We start from the raw sequence: 18183 nt of genomic DNA on the forward strand, positions 1-18183 counted from the left end.
GGAGATAGTCAATAGTTAATACTAACTGAATGCTCTTTTGTTTGTTTGTTTTTTTTAGCGAGAGAGACACAGAGACAGACAGACAGGGACAGACAGACAGGAAGTGAGAGAGATGAGAAGTATCAACTTGTTGTTGTAGCACTTTAGTTGTTCATTGATTGCTTCTCTTATGTGCCTTGACTGGGGGTTCCAGCTGAGCCAGTGATCCCTTGCTCAAGCCAGCAACCTTGGGTTCAAGCCAGCGATCTTTGGGCTGAAGCCTATGACCATGGGGTCACGTCTATGATCTGATGCTCAAGCCAGTGACCTTGCACTCAAGAGGGTGACCTCGGGTTTTCAAACCTGGGTCCTTAGCATCCTAGGTTGATATTCTATCCACTGTGCCACCACCTGTTTGGGCCTAACTGATCAAATGTTGATTGATTAATAGTATGAAGAAGATAAGAAAACTAGCTAATATCTCTGTAGAACAAGAAGTTTTTTTGAAATTCTCTATAAGACACTATACACATATACACCCATACATGAAAGTTGACATTAGAAGTATAAAAAATATCCAGTTTAAACACTGCAAACTCTTCAACTTGCACTCACTACAAACATTTTTAATATACAGCTTTTTAAGATATAATTAATGTGCCATACAATTTATCTGTTTCAAGTGTTTAATTCAATGGGTTTTTGCCTGACCAGGCGGTGGTGCAGTGGATAGAGCAATGAACTGGGATGCGGAAGGACCCAGGTTCAAGACCTCGAGGTCGCCAGCTTGAGTGCATGCTCATCTGGCTTTGAGCAAAAAGCTTACCAGTTTGGACCCAAGGTCGCTGGCTCATGCAAGGGGTTACTTGGTTTGCTGAAGGCCCATGGTCAAGGCACATATGAGAAAGCAATCAATAAACAACTAAGGTGTTGCAACGAAAAACTGATGATTGATGCTTCTCATCTCTCTCCCTTCCTGTCTGTCTATCCCGCTCTCTAACTCTCTCTCTCTGTCCCTGTAAAAAGAAACCCAAAAAACAAAAAATCAATGGGTTTTAATAAATTTACAGACTTGAATCACCACAATCTAGTTTCAGACTATTTAATTACCCAGCAAAGGAGACCTGTGCCCATTATCAGTCACTCACCCTTTTGCTCCTACGTCCCTTTCTCTCTCCCCCGGCAGCCACTGGTTTATTATCTGTCTCTACAGATTCACCTCTTCCTTATATATAAATGGAACCATGCAGGATGGGACGCAGGCACTCATTTAATTGACAGCCACACTGGCAATAAATCTCAAACATTTCAAATTACTTACACAATGAGGCAATCAAGCCATCAGCTTCCGCAATGTTTCCTATGAGAGACAAGTAGACATAAGGGCCTTCCTGGGGAGAAAATACAAACATGCTCTGGTTGAGCATCACAACCCCAGGAGGGCAGCGCAGACACAGGGCATGGCATGGGAGCATCCCTTCCCCCGCTCACCCCCGCTGGTAGCACCACCCCTATGTAATCCCATGGGGTGCTATCCTGGGCTGTGAGCCCTGACCTTGAAAATGGTAAATTCAAAGTTAATGTTTATACAATAAACGCTATTTTTCAGTGATTGGCATTATAAAATCAGAGAGTCGTGTTTTGGGTTTATTTTGCCAGGGGAAAGTGTGAACAGAGTCCTCCACTACCACAAATCATGGAGTTGAGCTTCCCACATTTGGGGAATCACAAGGATCAGCAAGTTGGAGTACAATGAATAAGCCTCGCTTTGGGGAAACCATCTTCATGATAATGGTGTGTTCCTGCCAGGTAAGTATAGACATGTGTTCTTATGGGGGAAAAGTACGTTGAAAATTTTGAAAAAGGAAAGAGCTTAAAAGTTATATTAAGTAGGCTCAAGTCTGGATTATTCTAGGGAATTTATACTTTTGAAGTACCTCACAGCAGTTCATTTTGTCCCACCTCAAAAAAATCCAAGCCTTGGCTGGTTGGCTCAGTGGCAGAGTGTCAGCCCAGCATGTGGATGTTCTGGGTTCGATTCCTGGTCAGGGCACAAAGGAGAAACACCCATCTGCTTCTCCACCTCTCCCCCTCACCCTTCTCTCTCTCTCTTCCCCTCCTGCAGCTGTGGCTCAATTGGAGTGAGTTGGCCCAGGTTGCTGAGTATGGCTCCATGGCCTCCTCCTCAGGCACTTAGATCTTAGTTTCTGAGCAACGGAGCAACACTCCAGATGGGCAGAGCATCACCCCCTAATGAGCTTACCAGGTGGATCCCGGTCAGGGTGCATGCAGGAGTCTGATCTCTGCCTTCCCTCCTCTCACTGAATAATAATTAAAAAAAAAAAAATCCAATATCTCTCTTCACAAAAGTGGCATTCAAATAACTATACCAGCCTGACCAGGCAGTGGCACAGTGGATAGAGTGTTGGACTGGGATGCAGAGGACACAGGTTCGAAATCCTGAGGTTTCTGGCTTGAGCGAGGCTCACCAGATTGAGCCCGAGGTCACTGGCTTGAGCAAGGGGTCACTCACTCTGCTGTAGCCAACCCCTGGTCAAGGCATATATAAGAAAGCAATCAGGCCCTGGCCGGTTGGCTCAGCGGTAGAGCGTCGGCCTAGCGTGCGGAGGACCCGGGTTCGATTCCCGGCCAGGGCACACAGGAGAAGCGCCCATTTGCTTCTCCACCCCTCCGCCGCACTTTCCTCTCTGTCTCTCTCTTCCCCTCCCGCAGCCAAGGCTCCATTGGAGCAAAGATGGCCCGGGCGCTGGGGATGGCTCTGTGGCCTCTGCCTCAGGCGCTAGAGTGGCTCTGGTCGCAACATGGCGACGCCCAGGATGGGCAGAGCATCGCCCCCTGGTGGGCAGAGCGTCGCCCCATGGTGGGCGTGCCGGGTGGATCCCGGTCGGGCGCATGCGGGAGTCTGTCTGACTGTCTCTCCCCGTTTCCAGCTTCAGAAAATGAAAAAAAAAAAAAAAGAAAGCAATCAGGCCCTGGCCGGTTGGCTCAGTGGTAAAGCGTCGGCCTGGCGTGCAGGAGTCCCGGGTTCGATTCCCGGCCAGGGCACACAGGAGAAGCGCCCATCTGCTTCTCCTCCCCTCCCCCTCTTCTTCCTCTCTGTCTCTCTCTTCCCCTCCCGCAGTGAGGCTCCATTGGAGCAAAGATGGCCCGGGCGCTGGGGATGGCTCTGTGGCCTCTGCCTCAGGCGCTGGAATGGCTCTGGACGGAACAGAGCACAGAGCATCGCCCCCTGGTGGGCATGCCGGGTGGATCCTGGTCGGGCGCATGCAGGAGTCTGTCTGACTGCCTCCCTGTTTCCAACTTCAGAAAAATACCAAAAAAAGAAAAAAAAATTTAAAGTACTGTGTATCAGGAATTTTGCTTTAAAAACAGGAAATGGGGATGAAATATATCGCACGCTGACTGTAGTTCATAATACTATTATGTTAACTCAACTTATTGTGGTGATTCAATCATTATGTTATACACCTGAAACTAATATAATGTTAAATGCCAATTATATCTCAATAAAAAAGTTAATAGAAAATAGGAAGGTTCATATTAGATGCTCTAAAACAGGATCACATGATATCTAATTGAGTTGCTAATAAAACCAGCTTAAAAGCTAAAATGTATCATGCCAATAAAATTAAGTAACAAAGGCCAGTCTCAGTTTTCACTTAAGGCAGGGGTCGGGAACCTATGGCTCGCGAGCCCGATGTGGCTCTTTTGATGGCTGCATCTGGCTCGCAGACAAATCTTTAATACAAAAAAATAATAACGTTAAGAAAATATATAAAACATTCTCATAAATTACAATCCATTCATTTCCTACTGCTCATGTTCATGGTTGCGGGTGGCTGGAGCCAATCATAGCTGTCCTCCAGACAGCACCAAATTTTTATTGGATAATGCGTAACATACACAGGTCGTTGTATGGCTCTCCTGGAATTAATTTTAAAATATGTGGCGTTCATGGTTCTTTCAGCCAAAAAGGTTCCTGACCCCTGACTTAAAGTGTTCCAGACATTTAATTTTTTACAACATATTTTAAAGACTGTAAGACCGCTACAAGTTAAAGCTCAGATTTTACAAAATGCTTGAGCTGTGTAAGCTACTGTTATCTTATTCAATACTTTATAGAGAATGCCCAATTTACTGGTTTCAACCATTAAAAATTTCGCAAAGAAAGTCTTTGTAGAAATAAAAAGAACTCAAATTTCTTTCATAATTTGTGTATTTGTATTTTAATTTTTTGTATTTTTCTTAGGCAAGAAGCGGGGAGGCAGAGAGACAGATTAGCACATGTACCCAACTGGGATCCACCTGGCAAGCCCACTAGGGGATGATTCTCTGCCCATCTGGGCTGTTGCTCCGTTGCAACCAGAGCCATTTTAGCACCTGAATCAAGGCCATGGTGCCATCTTCAGTGCCTGGGCCAACTTTCTCCAGTGGAGCCTTGGCTGCAGGAGAGGAAGAGAGACATAGAGAGAAGAGAAATGTGAAAGGGTGGAGAAGCAGATGGGTGCTTCTCCTGTATGCCCTGACCAGGAATCAAACCTGGGACATCTACATGCCAGGCCAACACTGTACCACTGAGCCAACTGGCCAGGGCCTGTGTTTGTATTTTTAAAGGCTGAATTTATATTTGAATGTATTTGCAAGCTTTTTGCTTTGTTTTGTGTTTCAAGTGCATTTCAATGAATAATCAGAAAAAACACTGCAGCGTTCATTGTTAAGTGTCGGAGTATAAAGTGGAGTGAGAATAGAATCAGTGTGTAATTCTTGTTAAAACTGACTCACATGATCGAATTTGACTCACAAAGATTCAGCCTAGTCAGACATTTTTCCATACCATGGCAACAGCACACATCACTGTATCCAGAAGCACCAGCTGCCCAGCCTCCCACGGCACGCCGATGACAAGGCTCTAGTGACTTTATAAACGAATGCTGCCCAGTTGTCATCTATGAGATGACAAATCCCCTTTGCTGGAACCTGCCCCAGCAGACGGGTTGTCACCTAATATTAACAAGGAGCCATGGGGATCTTTCAGAATTTTGGGTATCAACAGTCACACACAAGTTCTAATGTTTCTACAACATTCCAGACTAGTGTTTGGTTTAGGACTTAAAAAACACTTGTCCCCTAAACTCAATTAAAAATACTAAAACGACTTTCAAAAGAGGCATCAAAACATGTACCTAATTTTGTATATGGGCTTGAATTTTGTAACCAATTAAAAAAAATGCTACTATCAAAAAAAATTAAAATAAAAGAATATATCCTTCTTTGCTGAGACAATTGTTACTTCTCAGATTAAAGATTTGAAAGGAAACTTTCCAAGGCTTATCTTAATTGAACATGTGCATTTATGATTTTATTACACAGGGATTAGATTAAAGTTAAAAATTAATCCAAGTATGGCGTATGGCAAGGAGGGGTCACAAAAAACAAACAAACATAGAAGAAGAGAGAATTAACATTTACTAAATTCTGCAAAATGCCAGGCACTGTGCCAGGTGTCCTACATCCTTGCTATTCAAATGTGGTTCACAACCCATAGCACGGGCATCACCCAGGGAGCTTGTTACAAATGCAGATTCTTGGACCCTAGCCCAGACTTATAGAAGCAGAATCTGACTTGTAAAGATCCCAGGGTGATTCTTATGCATGTTCAAGTTTGAGAAGCACTGCCTTAAATTACAAAGCTTTATTTAATCCTCATAATAATCCTTTGAGGAAAATATTTTTTCCGTACTTTATAGTTAAGTGCTATAGTCTGAATGTGTCCCTCCAAAACACCTACATTGAGATTCCATCTTTGCGTAGAGCCCACATGAATGGTATTAGCATTCTCATAAAGGGTAGCTCGGTCCAGATGATGTCAGAAAAAATGGTAGCGTGAGAGATAATCCTGATCTCTCCCCTTGAAATTTCAACACCCCAGCTGGGCTCGCAGGCACACCTGAAAGATCCACGCACTGAATGGACTGAAGGTGGGACTGGGTGAAAAGGGGGACAGAAGATAAGATGCACTCATGGTGGGCTCCAGAGAGAGGCCCGGACTGTTCAGGTTTGCCTGCAGGGGCTCCAGAGGCCTGAAGTACTTTTTTTTTTTTTCCTGCTGGGGCTCTGGTGAGGAGGGAAGCCCAGAATGACTGGGTTTTGTCTGCAGGGGCTCCGGAGAGGAGAGAAGCCCAGAGTAACTGAGTCTCCTTCAGCCAGGAGGAACAGTGAGATAGAGGGGGAGATACTGAACCAAAGTGGTGGCAGAATGAGGGGTCACGGCCAGTGTTCCCAGTCTACCCGCACTTGGCAGCTAAAGTGCAGCCCCCAGCCTCCCGGATCCCGCCACCCTCATTTTGTAGTACTGAGAGTGGCAGAGACAAAGCCCACAGTTAGCTCTCCAGAGACACTATCTTCCCTGAAGAACAGAGGTGCTCCACACCCCGGCCCCAGATATGTTGAGATGTGGGAAGGAGTACCCAGAAGCCTAAAGACCTCACAATGCTAAAGCTGTAAAGACCTCACAACATGCCCCTCCCACCAACCTGAGTGCAGCCTAGCCTACATCATTGCAGACAGCAACATCTCAGCAGAGGTCAGCCCAGAAATTCCACAGAGCTAAAACTTGTAATACAGCACCACCTATTGGAAGAAAACAGAAGAACCTCTCAAAATGGAAATATTTTTTCTTTTTTCTCCTTTAGAATTTCATTTTTATATTTTTTATTCTTATTTTTCTAGTGGGTATTTTGTTTGTCTTTATTTTTTTTGTTTTTGTATTTTTGGGTTATTTTTTACTTGTCACTATTTTAAAATTTTTATACTCTTCACTTTTATTTTTCATTTTTCTAGATGTTCTTTTATTAGGCTTATTAACAATACCTCTCTCAAATGACATCAAGAAAGAAGAAATCAAATACCATGGCTACACATGAAAGAGACATAGTTCAGAAAGAAATAAAAAATCTCTAGAAAGCAAGCTCAATCACATGGAAAACTTGAAGTTAAACAATCGGGAATTTGAAATTGAAGTTCTAAAAATACTCATAAAAGGTAGTTCCTAAAAGATCCCTTGTCCTTTCCACCAAATGAGGACACAGTGAGAAGGCATTGGCTATGAGCCCAGCAGAGGGCCTCCCTTGACCATGCTGGCAGCCTGGCCTCAGGTTTCTAGCCTCTGGAAGACATGAGAAGTAAATTTCTGTTGTTTATAAGCCACTCAGTCTGTGATATTTGGTTATAGCAGCCAGTGAACTAAGGAAACTGAAACAAAAAGTTTTTCTTCCTTCCCTTCCCTTCCCTTTCCTTCCCTCCCTCCTTTCCTTCCTTTCTTCCTTCTTTCCCCTCCTTACAGGAGTAAAATCAGGGAACGGGTCACTACCCAGTTTCACAGCTGGTAAACGGCAGAGCCAGCATTCAAGAGCACATGTATCGGACCCAAAGCCAGTTCCCCAGACTTCTTGAATAATGGTCAGACCCCCCCCCCCCCCCGCCTTGAACAGTGCTCAGTAACTAACACTGCACTGAAAAGGCAACCTGTAGACATATACAAGGTTAAGTGACAGGAAAGAAAAGCAGCAGGAAGCCATCTCATGAAAAATGGTGGAAGGCATTCAGTCTGGGTGAAGCTGTTGTGTGGACAGGGTATTCAACTTTTCTTTGGGTTACACAGAGGGCAGAGCTAGAACCAATGAGTAGAAGTCATAAGGAGGTTAATTTCAACTCAACGTAAGACACATTTTCTTTATAATTAGAGCTATTCATTTTGGAAAGAGAGCACTGACTGAAAGTTTTCAAGCAAAGGGTGGATGACTCTATGTCCTTCTGGGCCATTCATAAAATTCCTATTTCTAGAGTGAGATTAGACTACTCGGTCTCTAGAGCCTTCCTAGAGGCAGGCTGTCTTATTTCCCACACACAGGTTTGGGCATTGCCTCAGCTGTGTTGGCAATGAACAGTGCCGTGCCCAGCATGGGACTCCATTCCACACTCCCCAGAGTGGACAGCTGTTTTACATTGTGACAGCCATTTCTTTGGTTATAGGTGACTGGACCAGAGGACAAGGAGGCACAGGGACTAGACGGGCCAATGAAGTTCTTACTTTCTGGAACTCAAACTGAGACATAAGGAATGATTCCAAGCTGATTCTGAAAACTAATACATAGCAGAGGTCACAAGAGACCAAGAACCAATCAACATTATGAATAAAATCAAGTTACCAGGAAGCAGGGTGCATTGCTTTGCCAGAAATAAAGTACTATAGACTATGTGGTTTCAAACATAAACATTTACTATCTCACAGTTCTGGAGACTGGACGTCCAGAACCAAGGTCTCAGTGGGCTGGCTCCTCCTGGGGCTGTGAGAAGACTCTGCCCCGCTTCCCCCGCTTTGGATGGGTGGACGGCAATCTCTGGTACCCTTGGCTTACAGAAGCATCCCCCTGATCTCTGCTTTTACATTCACAGAGAATATTTGTGTGTGCCTTGTGTCCAAATTTCCCCTTTTCATAAGGACAGTAGTTGTATTGGATGAGGGCCCACCGTAATGGCCCTTTTGAACTTGATCACCTCTGTCAGCCCACATTCTGAGGGACTGAGGGTTAGGACCTCACTATATTTTTTTGGAGGGGGAGGACAATATTCAACCTATGGGATATGAGTAGATACAGACACAGAATAAACAGTGAGAAAGGCTGCAAGTAGCACAAAGAGAAGAAGGCTTAGAGAGGAGCCAGGAGAGGGGGAAGTTATCCTAGACCAGAGCTAGCTGATTCAGAACAAACTCCAACTCCAGACTGCTTGAAGCCTGCTCTGCTTCTCTTCAGCTTCTGCTGGCTTTCCATGAGCTGCCATGGTCCTTATTGCTAAGCGTAACTGCCTGTCACTTGAATGGTTCGAGTAAATGAATCAGAGGTTCCTGCTCCAGAGCCCCACTTATAGGTTTAAAACACTAAACACCACTGTAATCTACACTGCCTTCTCTTTTGTTCCAAAAGTAATAGACAACGTGTTCACACAGGATAGTGACTATTAAATGTACCAAGCAGCTCAGCGGTAGAGCGTCGGCCTAGCGTGCGGAGGACCCGGGTTCGATTCCCGGCCAGGGCACATAGGAGAAGTGCCCATTTGCTTCTCCACCCCTCCGCCGTGCTTTCCTCTCTGTCTCTCTCTTCCCCTCCCGCAGCCAAGGCTCCATTGGAGCAAAGATGGCCCGGGCGCTGGGCATGGCTCTGTGGCCTCTGCCTCAGGCGCTAGAGTGGCTCTGGTCGCAATATGGCGACGCCCAGGATGGGCAGAGCATCGCCCCCTGGGGGGCAGAGCATCGCCCCTGGTGGGCGCGCCGGGTGGATCCCGGTCGGGCGCATGCGGGAGTCTGTCTGACTGTCTATCCCCGTTTCCAGCTTCAGAAAAATGAAAAAAAAAAAAAAAAAAAAAAAAAATGTACCAAGCAAATAAAATCTTGAAAAACACAAAACCTTCTTTGAATTTCTTCCCAAAGTGGTTGCAATTTGGGGCCACCGTTTTTGAACAAGCAGGCTCACACTCTCCCAGGATGACTGGAAAGTACCACTTGAGCCAACCGGTTTTTCATCCGGCTACTAGAGCTGATGGTCCTAAAACGTCTGAGGTCTTAGGATGTAGTCAGCTTTGCGAAGGCACTCTGCAGTCAGGCAGGGTATCTTTGAAGACACAAAGATGGGAAAGTAAGTCTGTTCCCAAGGCACTCAAAAGTCTTGCAAAGGAGGTAGTAATCACCCTTTCCCCACACACATGCTCAGAAAAGCTTGTGATGCTTTGTGATAGAGGATGTGCGAAGAGCTGGGGACTACTGAAAAGAATGATTAAACAGAAAGCAGGGATACAATCTGCAGCAGGCCACCAGACAGGGTTTCTCCCCGGATACGTGGCTGGAGTTGGGCAATTGGGTACATGTGTATGCATGTGTGCCCAGAATACGTAAAAAGGTCTTTTCCTACAAGGAACTAATCATTTAAGACTTGGATAAACAAGCTTACTTCTTTTGACCAATTCCCTTTTTCTTTTCTTTTTTTAAATTTTCCATTGACTTGAGAGAGAGCAAGAGAAAGGAAGGGAGAGAGAAGCATCCTCTCACTGTTTCACTTAGTTGTTCCACTTAGTTGGGCACTAATTGGTCGCTTCTGATATGTGCCTTAACCCGGGATATATCCGCAACCTTGACATATTGGGATGATGCTCTAACCAATTTAGCTACCCAGTCAGGTCTATATTATTTTTTTAAAAGCTAGTTGTTACCTGACCTGTGGTGGCGCAGTGGATAAAGTGCCGACCTAGAATGCTGAGGGTGCCAGTTTGAAACCTGGGCTTGTCTAGTCAAGGCACACATGGGAAACAACTACTATCAGTTGATGCTTCCTGTTCCCCCACCTTCCACCAACCCTTTCTCTCTCTCTCTCTCTCTCTCTCAAAATCAATAAACAAAATCTTAAATAAAAATAAATAATAGCTGCTGTCTGCCATAGTTGAAATATAAACAGAATACCCTGATCAGGTGGTGGCACAGTGGACAGAGCATCAACCTGGATGCTGACATCCCAGGTTCAAAACCACAAGGTCGCTGGCTTGAGTACAGGCTTATCCAGTTTGAGCGTGAGGTCATCAGCTTGAGCGTGGGATCATAGACATAATCCTATGCTCGCTGGCTTGAGCAAGGGGTCACTGGCTCGGCTGGAGCCCCCTGGTCAAGGCACATATGAGAAGCAATCAATGAACAACTAAGGTGCTGCAACTAGGAGTTGATACTTCTCCTCTCTCTCCCTTCCTGTCTGTCCCTCCCTCTCACCCATTCAATGAGGCTGCTCAAAGCACTTAAACTACCGAAGCTCTTCCAACCATGAGGCCACCAAATCTGCAATGCTACTTGCTTTGCTGAAGCCCTGGTTGGCATCATTAAGCTCCCCAAGATGGGACTGTGAGGTACAAGGTCATTCTCCAGGGTCTCTCTCTCTGTCTTTCTCTCTCTGAAATCAATAAAATAAACATTAAAAAAGTCTTCCAGCTCCCTTACCAGCCTGTCCCAACTTATTCTTCAGGCACTAGAATGGCCCTGGTTGCAACAGAGCAACACCCTAGATGGGCAGAGCATTGCCCCCCGGTGGACATGCCGGGTAGATCCCGGTAGGGCGCATGCGAGAGTCTGTCTGACTGCCTCCCCGTTTCCAACTTCAGAAAAAATAAAAATAAAAATAAATAAATAAATAAATAAATAAAAATAACGAGCCTGACCAGGCGGTGGCGCAGTGGATAGAGCATCGGACTGGGATGCAGAGGACCCAGGTTTGAGACCCTGAGGTCGCCAGCTTGAATGTGGGCTCATCTGGTTTGAGCAAAGCTCATCAGCTTGGACCCAAGGTCGCTGGCTTGAGCAAAGGGTTACTTGGTCTGCTGTAGCCCCACGGTCAAGGCACATATGAGAAAGCAATCAATGATCAACTAAAGTGCCACAACGAAAAAAACTGATGACTGATGCTTCTCATCTCTCTCTGTTCCTGTCTATCTGTCCCTATCTATCCCTCTCTCTGACTCTCGCTCTGTCTCTGTAAAAACAAACAAAACAAAAAAACAACAAAAAAGCCTGACCTGTGGTGGTGCAGTGGATCAAGCATCGACCTGGAACACTGAGGTTGCTGGTTCAAAACCCTGGGCTTGCCCCGTCAAGGCACATATGGGAGTTGATGCTTCCTGCTTCTCCCCCACTCCCCCCCCCCTCTAAAATGAATAAATAAATAAATAAAATTAAAAAAAAAAAAAAAAAAAAACAACAACAAAAAAGCCTGACCTGTGGTGGCGCAGTGGATAAAGCATCAACCTGGAAATGCTGAGGTCGCCGGTTCAAAACCCTGGGCTTGCCTGGTCAAGGCACATATGGGAGTTGATTCTTCCAGCTCCTCCCCCCTTCTCTCTCTCTGTCTCTCTCTCCTCTCTAAAAATGAATAAATAAAATTTAAAAAACAAAAAAAAGACAATAAAGTTATCTTTTTATATAAAGATACATTCTTAGTTAAGATTTAGTAAATTTGGCAGGTCCCAGCATGAATGTGTTAAGTTTTCTCAATCTTGTATTTATGAGAAACATGAGCCTGATGTGTCCTAGTGATTTCTTCAGTGTTTGGGCATATATCTGAAAGTCAAACTCTCACTTCCTCATCAATACATTGAAGAATTCCTCTCTTTTTACTCTTAATTGTGTTGAGGGTAGAAAATCCTAATTTACATAAATAGGATGTTGAAAACTGTAGTAAAATGTTCAAAGCTTTTTTAGATATTGCCACATATTCTTCTTTTATAGAAATCCAAAAGGCTTCAAGAGACAATTCTTTATATTTAATCATCAATCCAAAACCCCCACCATACATATCATCTTAACTTTACACCAAACAAAGGATAGAAGAAACTTGCCTCCAGTCTTTCCAGGGAACATGGGGGTAGTGTAAACAATCCAGCACGACAGCTTAATAGCCTTTTGCAACCTAATCAGGCAAGTGAGGTGCATGGTTGGGCAGACTGTCATTTTACAGCCAATTCCCCACACCTCTGTCCCCCAAAAATCTAAACTCAAAAACCCTGTTGGTTTTTTGGTCCCCAACAAGCACATATTTCTCTGGAATACCATAGGGCGCACCTGGAAATCTTCTAGGGCACACCAGTGTGCCCTGGCGCACACTTTGAGAACCACTGAACTAAGGCATGATAGATCTCAAAGTGGAACATTTTGTAGCTGGGACAGGTAAATGGCACAAGGGGCTGCATAGGGGACAGATAATTTTGGAACAGGGAGGGGCAAGGACAGGACGACTACACATTGGGCTATACCTGAAGGTGCCACAAACAGAGATGTGTGTGGTGTTACCTGTAACAGTCTGCTTGCAAAGTAGACTTAATTTTAAACTAGGTGGAGCACATATGGGTATATGTTTTTGTATTATAATTACCTTTTTTGTATGTCTAGAATATGTTATAATAAATTCTTCTTCACTGGGCCTACGAACGTATTTTACTGCCCTTGTTCTTCAAGAGGCGTGTGTCAAATGACAGCTTAAAAAATCAATTCTATAAATAAACGAGTTGAGGAAAAATATTCACTGTCTCTTATCTCCATAGGCTGACTATTAGGAAAGAAGGAATTTCATCATCCCACCAACATTTGGCATGTACACATACCCAACTAATATACAGACCTAGATGATTATTGAAAACTTTTCACCCCAGCCAGTTAACTCAGTTGATAGAGTGTCGTCCCTAAAGGTTGAGGGTTCCAGCCCCGGTCAGGGCACAAATAGGAAGCAACGAAAGGATGCACGACCGAATGGAACAACAAATGTATGCTTCCCTTCCCCCTTCCCTTCTTTTCCTTCTTCTCTCTTAAAAAAATAAAATAAAAATTAAGCCTGAAGAGCTCGGTTAGATAGCTCGGTTAGTTGGAGCATCTCCGGAGTGCAAAGGCTGCCAGTTCGATTTCCTGATCAGGGCACATACTGGAGCAGACTGACGTTCCTGTCTCTCTCTCTCTCTCTCAAAATAAATGAATGAATAAATAAATTAGAAAAATAAGACTTTGCCTACTTGCTTGCTTTCTCAATATGATAGATCAGAGATTTTCAACCCTTTGCATCTCAGACTGAAGCAATTGCTCAGTCTTCAAAAATCTAATGAGAAGAAAAGAAATATTAAGGAGTAAACCCAGCAGTTATTTCCCTGCTGTAGGTTTGCTTGCTTCCCGCTTCTGAGTAAATCCCCAACCCTGAGCCCAGTGCAGCCGAGCAGCCATGCTTTCTATCTCCATGTGCTCAGCCCCAGCCCAGCGACCTTCAACCTTCTTCATCTTGTGGCACACATGAATTGATGGCTTAGATTCTGTGACACCCCCCAAAATAGATTTTTTGCCAATGTGACAGAAAAAAATAGGTATAATTTTGATTCATTCACACCAGATGGCTACTGTTGTGTTGGCTATTGTCATTTTTCTAAATTTGACAACCTAGCCTGACCAGGTGGTGGCGCAGTGGATAGAGCGTCAGACTGGGATGCGGAAGACCCAGGTTCGAGACCCCGAAGTTGCCAGTTTGAGCGCGGGCTCATCTGGCTTGAGCAAAAAGCTCGCCAGCTTGGACCCAAGGTTGCTGGCTCGAGCAAGGGGTTATTCGGTCTGCTGAAGGCCCACGGTCAAGGTACATATGAGAAAGCAATCAATGAACAACTAAGGTGTCGCAATGCGCAACAAAAAAACTAATGATTGATGCTTCTCATCTCTCTGTTCCTGTCTGTCTGTCCCTGACTATCCCTCACTCTGACTCTCTCTCTGTCTCTGTAAAAAATAAATAAATAAATAAATAAATAAATAAATAAATAAATAAATTTGACAACCTAAGGGAAAAGAGGTGTCAGGTATTTGACTATTCAGGTATTGCATGTTTTAAAAATCCTTGCTGCACGCCTGTATGCAGCACACCAGTTGAAAATCACTGCTATATACTTTGGCTTCACATCAGCCCAGGTTTGTCTAGATTTAAGCAAGGTCAAATTTGCAAAAGTTCTTTTGGCATAGTTAAAATAACTTTAAGGAGCCTGATCTGTGGTGGCGCAGTGGATAAAGCGTCGACCTGGAATGCTGAGGTCGCCAGTTCAAAACCCTGGGCTTGCCTGGTCAAGGCACATATGGGGAGTTGATGCTTCCTGTTCCTTGCCCCTTATTTCTCTCTCTACTCTCTCTAAAATGAATAAATAAAATCTAAAAAAAATAAAAATAAAAAATAAAAAATAAAAAAAATAAAATAACTTTAAGGAAAAGTGTGTGCATGGGGAAGGGGGTATTTTAATAAAATTCCCTTAGATATAATCTACTGGCTATTTGTAAAGTAAACTGAATTTTTAGGGACATATCTCCTAAAGCCTGGTGTGATATAAAATGAGTACAAGGCCTGACCAAGCGGTGGCGCAGTGGATGGAGCATCGGACTGGGATGCAGAGGACCCAGGTTCGAGACCCTGAGGTCACCAGCTTGAGTGCTGGCTCATCTGGTTTAAGCAAAGTTCACCAGCTTGGACTCAAGGTCGCTAGCTCTAGCAAGAGGTTATTCAGTCTGCTGAAGGCCCCCGGTCAAGGCACATATGAGAAAACAATCAATGAACAACTAAGGTGTCGCAACAAAAAACTAATGATTGATGCTTCTCACCTCTCTCAGTTCCTGTCTCTCTGTCCCTATCTATCCCCCTCTCTGACCCTCTCTCTGTTTCTGTAATAAAATAAAATAAAGAGTACAAGTTTTGCAGTTACAAACTCAGAATCATGCCAGCTGTGTGGTATTGTGGTCATCTAACTTAGCTGGGCTTTATTTCTCCTCTGTAAAATGGGGACATTAATAACTAGCTAATAGTGTTGTAAAGATTCAAAATTTGAACACAGTACAGTACTATGCCTGGCACATGGTCATGATGCAATAAATGGGATTACTATTAAGGCACACTGGGTTTTGTGTTTTTTTTCTTTTGCTGCAGCAAGCCTCCTAACCTCTCCCTGCTCTCTCTGGGGCACTTAAAAACTCAATTTTCAGTTCAACATTTAGTGCAAGTTACAAAGTCAAATAAGCCAAGGCTGTTAGTAGCTTACTATTAAATTAACATAACACGGTAGAAAAATCACTATATTCAGTTAAAAAAAATTTTTCCCATTGATTTGAGAGAGTGAGAGATAGAAAGGAAGAGAGAGAGGAAAGAGGAGGGGGGGAGAGAGAGGAAGAGAGAGAGAGAGAGAGAGAGAGAGAGAGAAGGGACAGAAAAAGGAAAGGGGAGAGAGAGTGAGAGAGTGAGAGAACTCGTTGTTCCACTCAGTTGTTCCATTTAGTTGTGCACTCACTGATTGCTTCTTCCACATGCCCTGACTCGGGATGGAACCTGGTCCTCGGTGCGCCCAGACGATTTTATCCACCGCACCACCTGGCGAGGGCCTCAGCTTTCGTTTTTGTTTGTTTTTAATTGGCACCACTAAGGAAACTGCGCTCTTTTTACAGCATCTGGCCAAAGGCCAGGAGCACCGCGTCCGCCAAATACTTCCCAGTCTCCACAGACTTCCCGCCGCAGGAATGGAGCGGCTAACCAGTCCCCGTCCTTTTCAAGGCACGCTGTGGGATGAGGGAGGAAGGGTCCCAAAGAGGCGCCATAGGCCTGCATCTGCCGGCCCGAGGGGACAGCACTCACCAGTGCGAAGTGCACCAGGGCGTCGTAGCAGAGCCAGGCGAGCACGCCACAGTCCACTGCCCCCCGCCCGCGGCCCAGGCGTAGGCCCAGCGCGCAGCCCGCCCCCAGCAGCGCGGCGCACAGCAGCAGCGAGCCACCCGCCGCCGCCCCCAGCTCCGACCCAGCGTCCATGCTTCTCGGTCCCGTTGCCGGCGGCGAGCTTCGCAAGCCGCAAAGGTGGAGCGGGCCAGGGAAGGTGGGCGGGGCCAGGCCTCCGGGGGGCGGGGCTCCTTGGCCAGGGCGGAGGCGGGCAGAGGCTTTCCCTTCCGCCACCCCCTCCAGGTTAGCCAGCCCATACCCCGAGGTTTCCTGGAGTCGGTATCCGGCACAAGAAGTTGCGTGACGCCCTGGTCCAAACCTGTTCCCAAGCCAAACCCAGAGTACTGCAGTATTATTTTTAACCAGATTCAGAACCTTAAGGTACAAAGTGAAGTACAAATGGTGGAAATTTTGCTGATAGACTAGGGAGAATATTAGAGACAAAAGGCTCTAATTAGGCCCTTGCAAGTCTTGCAGGAGGTGAGGGCCAAGGGAGTTTTCAGCCACCAACAGGATTTTTTAAAGCCTAGTGGCTTCCTGTGAACTACATTTCTTAAAAAATGGGGGAGGAGCTACAGGTCATTTCGGCTCGGCACTAGCTGCTTTTATCTCCGCTATCTTATCTAATATCACAACAGCTCAAGAGGTCTGAGTTTTCCTATTTTACAAATGTGAAAACAGACTCAGACCGGCCCAGGGCAGAATCCGTGACTGGGTGTCCTCAAGGCCTTTGCTTCTTGTCCCTGCACTCTGACATCCTAATAGGCAACTACTGTATAGCTCTACTCTGATGAAGTGCAACTGTATCCCAATCACATTAACCTTTCTCTTTACTTTTGCTAGCATTTTAAAATTTGCTCTTAACCACCCGCCCCTCCTTCCTTAGGCCTCTGTTACTTAGAGACATAACACTGGAGAAAGGAGTCAGAGTTTAAAGATTGCAACCCTTATTGACCATGCCTGTATTTTTCAGTTTGAATAGCCAGGTAAAAGTATGCTCAGAGACATCTGAATTTCAGGTTAAAAAAATGAATTAATTGTAAAAAATATATTCATACTAAAGTCTCACTAGGATATTTATGCTAAAAAGATTATTTGTTGTTTTAAAATGTGGTATATACAAACAATGCAATATTATTCAGCTATAAATAGGAATGAAATCCTGACACCTGCTACAACATGGAAGTTCCTTGAGCACATTATGCTAAGTGAAATAAGCCAGTCACAAGAAAGACAAATACATACAGTAGGATTCCACTTACATGAGGTATATCTAGCTAGAGTAGTTATAATCTTACAGACAGAAAATAGAATGGTGATTGCCAGCTGCTGCAAGGAGAGAAATTGTTTAATGGCTATAGAATTTCAGTTTTGCAAGATGAAAAAGTTCTGGAGTATTGGTTCACGATGTAAATATACTTAACATATTGCACTGTGTGAGGTCGGTTGGCAATAGGGGAAGGTCACATGAGGAACCAGGCCAGGGAACTTTGGCTGGAACTGCCCACACCCATGCCTGCCAAAAGAAACTTCCCAGGAGCCCTTTGAAAAAGAAAGACTATCTGTCAGCCAATGAAATTTCACCAAGTCAAATCAACCCGACCACCCTACTGACCCTATAAATTGCCCAACAGGGGACGCTGTGCGACTTCTCTGGCCCATCTCACGGCCCAGAGAACCTCGTCTGGGATGCGCTCTACTAAATAAAGCTTTTGCTATTCCACATTTGGTGGCTACGCCCTTCTTTCTTCCTCAGTGGGGAAAATACCTTACACACTGTACACTTAAAAAATGATTAAGATGGTAAATTTCATGTTCTGTGTATTTTACCACAATTAAACAACTTCTGGCCTGACCAGGTGGTGGTACAGTGGATAGAGCGTTG

The 18183-nt window shown here is 44.8% G+C and overlaps 2 protein-coding genes and 1 non-coding gene across 4 annotated transcripts in view; 1 reads left to right on the forward strand and 2 right to left on the reverse strand.

Annotated features, from left to right (window-relative positions):
* ARL11 (ADP ribosylation factor like GTPase 11) overlaps positions 1-4439 on the forward strand; it is a 26027-nt gene extending 21588 nt beyond the window's left edge. The window contains exons 3-4 of the mRNA XM_066380915.1: positions 1639-1788; positions 4250-4439. Coding sequence (XP_066237012.1) covers positions 1639-1735 — 97 coding nt within the window. The 3' untranslated portion in view covers positions 1736-1788; positions 4250-4439. The remainder of the gene's footprint in view (positions 1-1638; positions 1789-4249) is intronic.
* Positions 1-16450, reverse strand: part of EBPL (EBP like) — a 22144-nt gene extending 5694 nt beyond the window's left edge. For both annotated transcript variants that reach the window (XM_066380918.1, XM_066380919.1), the window contains exons 1-2: positions 16221-16450; positions 1301-1370 (exon numbers count right to left, since the gene is read on the reverse strand). In XM_066380918.1, coding sequence (XP_066237015.1) covers positions 1301-1370; positions 16221-16391 — 241 coding nt within the window. In that variant the 5' untranslated portion in view covers positions 16392-16450. The remainder of the gene's footprint in view (positions 1-1300; positions 1371-16220) is intronic.
* On the reverse strand, positions 1636-1796 carry LOC136404518 (U1 spliceosomal RNA). Its single transcript, XR_010751284.1, has one exon. It is a non-coding gene; the product is annotated as a U1 spliceosomal RNA (small nuclear RNA).
* Positions 16451-18183: the final 1733 nt, after the last annotated feature.

This window comes from Saccopteryx leptura, chromosome 4, assembly GCF_036850995.1.
Source record: "Saccopteryx leptura isolate mSacLep1 chromosome 4, mSacLep1_pri_phased_curated, whole genome shotgun sequence".
Classification (NCBI taxonomy): domain Eukaryota; kingdom Metazoa; phylum Chordata; class Mammalia; order Chiroptera; family Emballonuridae; genus Saccopteryx; species Saccopteryx leptura.